At 41.3% G+C, this 9,034-nt stretch overlaps 1 protein-coding gene across 1 annotated transcript in view; it reads right to left on the bottom strand.

Moving 5' to 3' along the window:
- Positions 1-2,602: 2,602 nt before the first annotated feature.
- The window catches only part of syne1a (spectrin repeat containing, nuclear envelope 1a), a 120,823-nt gene continuing 114,391 nt past the window's right edge, over positions 2,603-9,034 (bottom strand). Inside the window, 8 exon segments of the mRNA XM_020587870.1 lie at positions 2,603-2,745; positions 5,245-5,325; positions 5,422-5,676; positions 6,009-6,137; positions 6,283-6,489; positions 7,146-7,357; positions 7,936-8,056; positions 8,323-8,456. Of these exon segments, the coding sequence (XP_020443526.1) occupies positions 2,698-2,745; positions 5,245-5,325; positions 5,422-5,676; positions 6,009-6,137; positions 6,283-6,489; positions 7,146-7,357; positions 7,936-8,056; positions 8,323-8,456 (1,187 nt within the window). The 3' untranslated portion in view covers positions 2,603-2,697.

The raw sequence follows: 9,034 nt of genomic DNA, 5'->3' as shown, positions 1-9,034 counted from the left end.
GGTGCCCCCCAAGGATGTGTGCTCTCCCCTCTGGTGTTTTCACTCTACACCATCGACTTCATCTTGAAGGACCCCTCTGTCCTAAAGTTTGCAGATGACAACGGTCATTGGTCTCAACCGAGATGGTGATGAGTCAGCCTACAGATGGGGTGTTGAGTCCTGTGGTGTAGTCACAACAACCTGGAGCTGAACATGCTCAAAACAGTGGAGATGACAGTGGACTTCAGGAAGAAGGTATTTCATCATTCTTACTTGATTATACAGGAACTGGCCCGTCAGTGTTATATAAGGATATATTCTTATTACTGTGTAACACTGAACCTGCATGGTTGAAGATGATCTGTGTAACTATTTTATATACTCGAGTATCTTTATTACCATATCTTAGAGACTTATCTTATTCTGTAAAGTAAGTTTATAAAGTCAATAATTCTAAAGGATTAAATTCCCAATATTTACCCATTGTACAAAACTGCAAACCGCTGAGGAAATCCAACTGGTTTGCAGATTGTCCACAAAAAGACTGATAGAAGCCACAGGCTGCTGTATTGTGAGGGTGCTGCCACTAGGTGGAGACAAGGCCAAGTGTCGTACAGCTGCAATTTGTGAAGATATATTAAAACTTAAGAGTTTTTATGGGTTATTTTTATTGTTATTATGGACATTATTATTATTTCAAAGTGCTATTTTTCCAAAGTCTGTTTTTACTTCATAATGCCTTTTTATGTCCCGTTACTACGGTAGCCTAGATGGTGGGACATTATGTTCACGCTGCTGTCTGTGACTCTGCATTAGACATGCTTTTGAACACAGTAAGTCTAGAACAATTCAAAGCAGAAACTCTACTTATAGTGTAGATGGTCTGATAGGAATTTACATAAATGTGCATTTTAATGAGGGGACTGATTTCACAAAAACTGCATGTTAACCTAACACATTCAAATTATTACCAATTCAAAAAGTATGTTGGTAGGAAAATAATACAGATAGAATGCAGCAAATTGCAGCCAACTCTCCCGTTACAGTAGGAATTCTGACTGACAAATCCACTGAAGCACCTACATACATGTATGTATATGTATGTTATGAACACAAGCATTAATGATATTTGGAAAGTAGCTAACAGTTGATGATGGCTGGAGTTTTAATGGAAACCTAGTGTTCAATAATAATAAATAAAAACAACACTGAAATTGAACTGTTAGACAAAACTTATGTTACCATTGTCAAATCACTTACTGGTGTATGGAAAGTCTTTGTACAGACAGTCATTTGGGTGCATGAAAATATTGTTAATTGCCGTGTTTCACCTGAATTTAAATCAAGTCCAAGAATTCACAGAAGTAAATATTTCATGTTTTTTATTTGCAAACAGTATTCTTCATGAAGTCCGCATTAGCAAACTGTACATACATAAATAATCCTTTTTTTTTTTTACAGAATCTTTTAACAGTGCAGTGATTGTTCGATCACTGCACTGTAGTTAAGTTATTATAACGCACTAATTATTTCATGTAACAGCCATGTACTAAAACACTACCAGTGATTGATTGGCTTTGTTAAAAGTAGGATATTTCCAAGTGCATGCTCTAAAAGAAAGATAAAAAAATAACTGCCTGTACGGAGTTACATTTCATTAATATACAAATTGAATGATTTTCTTTTAACAGAAGAGCTTATGTCTTTTTTCATATTTGCCCCAGTGGAATAAATACTGAAATTAAAAACAGAAGTACAAGCCTCAGCTTTTGGAGGAAGAAGTCGGCCTTTATGGCTGGACGGCTTCAGTGCAGTACCTTCGACCGTGCTCATGTCAGTTAAGATTTTAGCTTTAGCATTGTATGAAGACTTCATTTTCAGATTCCGGCAGGTTTCAAAGCTATGCCCCATCCTTCACAGAGCACTCCTGTTGAGTTTTGTTTTTGTCAGACGTTTTTCAGATGCGTCTTAGAAAGAACCCTTCATGACTGAATGGTTGCTACTGAAGCTGCAAGTTTACGTTAACATTTACAGGTAAGATATGCCACTTTCAGAGTGGTAGTTTAGCTTCATCAATACAACAATCTAGTAACTGGTTGAACACGAAATAGTAGCAGCACAGGATATCATGGACAAAAAGCACAGTTGACTTTGGCTCCCAACGTACAGTATTTAAATAGTGCTTTGTATTTCATAGGTTTCTCCTGAAACCTTAAAAATAATAATACACGTTTAAGTTAAAACTACATGAAACATTTTGATTGGGGGAGGAGGTCTCCAGGTGAGGTCCATTTTGTCTGGAGAGCTGGTGTTAAAGGGGTGAGGTGATTTAAGATGAGTGGGTGTGGAGTGTTAGTGAGAGAAGTCTATCACCTCTGAATCACTTCAGCAGGGGAAGAGTTTGTTAGGGCACAGGGTGAAGAGGAAACATTCACAAGGGTCAGTGGAGTCCTTGGCAAAGCAGTAGGTAGAGAATCAGCTGTTGCTCATATTGGTGGAGGTCCGTTGGTGTAGCGCAGCATGGGATGGAAGGAGCGAGCAAAGTTGTTGGCGTGGTGGCAGCTGTAGTCCTCCTCTGTCATGGGCACCAGGCAGGCCAGGCCGATGAGCAGCAGAAGCAGCAGCTGGACAGGGAGCGCAGCCCTGAGGACCCGCAGCAGGAAGGACCGGCCCTTTGAGGAAGAGGGGGAGGTTGATGAGGGGATGCTCTGCGGAAGGTCAGAATGGGAGGAAACGCAGCCAGCGGCGCCTGTTGATCTGCTCCGGCTGCAGGAAGGTACAAAACACAAGTTAAACACAGAGAACAGACCTGAGTTTACTAGTATTTGCAAAACCCTGCTGTGAAAACCCCTTGATAACTTTTGGGGTTTTGTTGTTTGTATGCTCATCTCTATAGTGAAAAATGCTCCAACCTCGTTCTTAGGTCAGGAATGAGTAATGGTTTTGAAAATTTAGAGTTCATGTTAGTTTACCTAAACATCTGGGATGTAGTTTCCCCGGCATTGAACTACCACAAACTTAATACAAACAAAATTCTACCCAAAATCAATTCAGAAAGTTCTGATTGACAAGTTTCTTGGTATAATTTGTAATTTCCTAATTAAAGCAGAAAGGGTTAATCAAGTAAAGTAATTAGTCAGTTGACAAAATTAATCTTAAACTATGTTAATAGCTGATTATTTGTTAAAGAAAATTTCAAGCAAAAGGTTTTTGGTTGGGCAAAATGAGAAGTGAGAACATGATCCTGGGCGTCACGGGAACGAGATGGACATTTTTCACTATTTTACAAACCAAACAATTCATAGAAAATAATTGTCAGATGGAATTTTGTCAGAAGTAAATCTGGAAAATCTGACATTCAATTCGATTTATATAGCACCAAATCACAACAAAAGTCATCTCAGGACACTTTACCAAGTAACGTCTAGTCCTTATTAATATTAATATCAACTGGGTTGAAACAACTATGACATTTGCAAATACTGTTTTTACTCATGTCTGGCAAACAAACTGATATTCAACTAACACTCAACAGGAAGGAAAGCAAAATGTAGCAAACAGACCCAGCTCCAACAGACAGACAGATCAAGAGTCACAAAGTCACACATAGACACACACACAGAGATTTAACCCCAAGCATTTGCAGACACTTGGCCGCTCTTCAGCTCCAACTTTATAGCCAAGAGTGTGTGTGTAAGAGTTCAATGTCATGTCTCATTCCAAACAGGAGCAGGAGAAATGCCAAATGCCTGGAGATTTCTACTATTAAAGCCAAAACTCAAGGGGAAGAACGGTATGTTCTCACTGGGACTCATCCTCAGTGATGCTGAAGGAGGTTCAGACATGCTGACACCCCTCCAGCTGCTCCTTGTGCAGCCAGTTTTATTTAGTCCTCCATCCTAAAACACTGCTGCTGTGAAAACATAAGAGCATTGTGCACATTGTGTGTGTGTGTTGCTGCTGTGAAAACATAAGAGCATTGTACACATTGTGTGTGTGTGTTTTTGTTAAAGAAAGGCAACCCTTTCTGTTTTGTTGGATTTCAATGTCCGCTGCCCCTTAGTATGTGACAGAGTCCCTGCTTTTCATAAAAAGGATGCTATCATGGGAAAACTAAGATGTTGTTTCATGGTAGGACTAGTTTAGACTGAGTCTCCAGGCCTGTGTTTGTTACTGCTGGCATTCAGTAATTATACAGCTGAACCAGAAATGGCAGAGTCAGAAGTGGGTGAGTTAAGAGGTCTGGAAAGGAAACTGTGAAAGACCCACAGGAATGAATGCATCATATCCTAAAACTATGAAGAGAATGGAACAGGAAGGAAACATGAGAATGAAAAGAAAGCTGTTGAAGGAAGAAGGGCTGAGGGGGCACTGGCATCTAGACACTGCCATCTAGTGGGTGAGGAGAGTACTACAGTCACTGAGGAAGGAGAAGCAAAACATATAAGGAGGCAGTATTTCATGATGCCATTCAGAAAGCAGCAGGGCAAAGAGAAGCAGTTAAATAAAACATTTAAAGGCAAGGGAGCGGCCTCATGTAGGCGATTCCCCACTCATTTAAGAGCTGGTAACATGGTGGCTAGAGTAAGGAAGGATCATGGAACACAGGGTTAAAGTCTTCTGAACAGTCAAAAGGTCTAAATCGAAATGACCAGATTACACTATATCTCTTAATCCCAGATGTTTTCCAGTGAGCAAAACATAGATGATTATTTGATTTTCTTATAAGCTGAATTAATGATAAGTGAAAAAAAAAAAAAACCCTAAAAGAAAAAAAAAAAACAAAAAACAAAGCCAGCCATATCATTGCTAGAGGAAGAATCATCAACAACCAAAGAGAAGCAACATAATCAATGACAGTGATTGACTTTCAGAACCAAGAAAACTGGCTTCTCAAGCCTAAATCCTGAAAAGTCATGTTAAAAGAAACCAAATATGTTAAAAATGTTTTTTTTATGCATTTAATCTAAAGTGTGACACTAACTCACTATTGAATGTGAAATGAAAAGCCAGGTTTTCTTGTACATTTTTAGCAGATCAACATGGGCAACAAAAAAACGCTAAGAAAAGACAGGAGGGCAGCAACAGGTCTTTTCAAGTACACATTATTATATTGACCTATTTGGGAACAAGAGTGGAGAAGGTAGACTGATGATGTCATTTTGCCGACACTAAATTAAACTAAAGACATAAAGGAGGAGGAATGACAGGGCTGTATTTTCTCCGTAAATAAAAATAAATCAGCTTTCCATGCTAAAATATTACCAGTTGTTTGTGAGCGTGAATGGACACCTCTGACCCAGGAGCAGCTGATCCACAGATTTCTGATGTGTCCAGTAAGCAGTCCTGAAAAATACATCAAAACGTCACTGAAATAAAGCTACTAATGACAAGGAACATTGGTTATTTCAACATAAAGTGAGCGCTACTTCCTCCTCTGACCTGCTGTGTATCCATTCTCCTCTCCAGCCCCTCCAGGTCTGAGCTGACTTCCCTCAGGAGGAGCCTGAGCCTGTTCCAGATGACATGAACCTTCTCCTGGGCTTCCACACACTCGCTGCCCTGAGCCTGGATGTCCTCTGAGGTCTGTGACTGCAGCAGCAGATTCTGAGGTTTAGTGTTGACCAGCAGCTGAGCAGACAGATCTTGAAGAGACGACACCTTCTGTTGCGCGTCCAGGAGCTCACGCCTGATTTGCTGCAAGGTGACAAAGGAAACAGAGGACTCACCTACTGTGTGGGTCTTTTATGTTTTTCATCTGATTTTTAGTTTGTTCTCACATTTTATTTATCATTTATCTTGGTTCTTTTTTTTTTTGCTTAACCTTACTTTGGAATCATTTTGGTCTGTGTGAAAGGATCTATGCACCAAAGCTGAGTCATTATTTATTATTTTTAGAGCATGGGATCCTAAACTTTTCAAAGAGTACCAATGCTCTGGGTAGAGGGAGAACAACTGCTCCACTTTGGTGCCAAAACGCCACACCAGACATGTCTGCTGTAAACAAGGTTAGTAGTAGAGAAACGTACTGTCAGTGTTTTGTGATGAGCTCGTAATGTTTCACGATCTACTTTGGGAGGGATGGGCACCACCTCGTTCCTCCTGCGGTCGATATTCTCCAGCCATAGCAGCAGACCATGGCTCATCTCATGGAACTCCTGAAAGGAAAGATGGTAGAACTGACATTTGGCTTGTGTGTGTTTTTTATTTTTATTTTTTATGAGACGGTTTTACTATGCTACTTATCTCTTCCTTCCTATTTCTTAATTCAGCTTTCTTTCCTGGAGTGCATGCTTTTAGTACCTGGCACTGCATCAGCGCCCTCTGGAGCTCTTCCCTCCAATCTTCTAGTGAGGAACTGAGCTGTTCCCAGAGTGAATTCATCTCTTTCAGTCTGTCCCTCAGCTCCCACGCCTCCTCAGAGTCGGGCTCTGATTGGAGGAAGTCTGCGCTGCTTAGGTTGATGGAGAGGACCTCTGACTTGTGGGCATCCATTCCCCTCTGCAGCTCCTGAAAAGACGAGTCAAAGAGGGAAGCGTTCAGAGCAGCATGTAAACCATGTGGGGCAAGAGATTATTTTTAACCCCACTTCTGAACCATGAACCAGGCCAGACTTTGTGGTGCTGCTGGATAGAGGAAGCTGAGAACAGATGAGGTGCCATCAGACAGAGTGCAGCAGATTTAGCCTGAGGTGGCTGGGACCCATTAGATGTAGGTTATTAGGCTTCAGAGGGGTGTATTTATAGAACAGTGATATCTTCCTTAATGCTTTGCAGGCAGCAACAGCTGGACTGGTGTGTGTGTGTGTGTGTAGGTGTGTAGGTGTGTGTGTGTAGGTTGGTGGAAGGACATGTTATTGAGTGCCCTGCACGTGAAGAGGACATCACAATAAGGTCAGTGGGGGCACATAACTGGACACAAACTGTAGTTACACATACTGTACATGGACTGACAGAGGAACGAATGTGCACAAGCCAAGGATGGCAAAATAAGTAAATAGAAAAAAAATGTTCATGCTTTTTAAAAAGAAAAGATTAATTTGATTAGATGAAAGTTTGGCCCAGTGTCACAGAAACATTTATGAGATTTTATCAGAAAATTCTTTGTTAAACTTTTCTTCTCCAAATGTAGCTACTCTAATATGATGAATGAAACAAAGCTGGAACCTTGAACTTCTTGATTCTCTGCTCGATGGTGTCTATGTCAGTGCTGAGGTCGAGTCCTCGCAGCTGGATGAGTTCAGCTTCATACTGCCCCAGCCAGGTCATCAGGGTCTGCAGATCTGAGATCAGCTGCTGCCACTGCGATAGGTTCTGTTTGTGTCTGTGTTGCTCACTTAGAGACTGAGCCTGGATCAGTTCCCAGCGCTCAATCACACCTGGAGGAAAACAGTTCACAGATCCATTTAACACAGATCCCATAGTATCGACAGCAGAGACTTTCTAGTGTTTGTGTGTTTAGATCCCATAGTATCGACAGCAGAGACTGTCTAGTGTTTGTGGGTTTGTTTGTTTACACTTAGCTGACCTGCACTCTGAGTGTATATCCTTAAAATGTCTCTAACAAATTAATGATCAAGTCAGTTTAGCCCCAGTTTTTATGTAAAAATTATCATGTTAAAAACACCAATAAATGAAATGACTATTGGTGCCATATACAAACCCCAATTCCAATGAGACATTGTGAAAAACGTTAAATTAGAACAGAATACATCGACCAGGGGCCGTACAGTTTCTGTATTAATCTGTATTCACCCTTTCATTTCAGACTAGAGCAGTCAGGTATCACCCTGGTTGTGATTTAGGTCACATTCATATGTTGACTCATTTGCTCATAATGCAGAAAGTCTTTTTCCTGAGTAGTTCCCTTGGTTTAAATGGGCTCTCTCACGTCTGTTAGTGTGTGCACATTGGGGCAGAACTCTGCCGTGCGCCGGTTTGTTTACACTTAGCTGACCTGCACTCTGAGTGTCTGTACTAGTGGGGTTGGTCAGTCCCGGCATGCCGTCTTCAGTCAGCTCTTCCTCCACTCTCTTCACTGCGTCTATACTGCCTCGACACTCTCCCATCAGACGGATCTGTGAGGAAAATATTAGTTACAAGAATTGAGATGAAACTTGTTGAAAATGTTGGTTCCTTTAGAATAGTACAATAGTACAGTATCTATGAACAGAAATTGTAGGAATCATGTAACAAATGCAACATTTCCACAAAAGGAACTTTCCCCAGGGAACAGGAAACGTTTGTGAAACTTAGTTCCTGCACCTGAGTGTCCACCATAGGAACCAGGGTCTATTTAGTTCTGGTTCTATTTAGATCTGATTTAAAAATGACAAGGACTCACATAGCCCATGTATATGGAGTCGATGTCAGGGCTGGAGTGATTGGCAGTGGCCTCTCTCTGCTGGAGGTGGTATCGTCCTGCATCCAGAGCCTGATCTAGCTGTCTCAGACTGGCCTCCAGCTGGCCTGGCTCACCTACAAAGAAAGCACAGCGAGGTCAGGGAAAGGTGAAGGCTTGAGTTTACCACAGCGATATATCTGTTAGCACACTGTAGATGTAGTCTGATGCTGTGATGACATGCATTAGCTTGAACTACAAAAAAAATAACAGTACGTGGTAAAGAAACAGAAGTCGGGCTGGAACACGTTAAACCATGATAGCAGCTATGAAATGGAAGCATGGAAAAGTAAAAACAAAAAACAAAGCAACAACAACAAAGCAAGATTACAAATGCAGTGGTTGAAGGCAGCAAGACCTCAGCATGCAATGGGTGTCATCTTTGCATGCTGATACACAAAGTTTGGTAGGGCATGCAGCTACGGAGATGTTTCTTAGTGGGGTAGCAGACTTCTGTAGAAAGAGTATGGTTCAGTTGTGGCTCCCCTAAGTAATGCTGTTTCCTACCAGAGGATGATTTCAGTGTGTTTTCAGTCAGTTTAATGTAGGCCTCTGGGCTCTCTGGGATAACTACATCTGGGAAGAGAGAGACAACATGTGGGATAGCTGTGCTAATCTGTAAAGATCTGGCAATGTCGTGGCGCTGATCTGCTTG

Source organism: Monopterus albus, unplaced genomic scaffold, assembly GCF_001952655.1.
Source record: "Monopterus albus unplaced genomic scaffold, M_albus_1.0 scaffold9.1, whole genome shotgun sequence".
NCBI classification, from domain to species: domain Eukaryota; kingdom Metazoa; phylum Chordata; class Actinopteri; order Synbranchiformes; family Synbranchidae; genus Monopterus; species Monopterus albus.
Note: the sequence above shows the minus strand (reverse complement) of the source record. Positions and strands in the feature narration are given on the sequence as shown.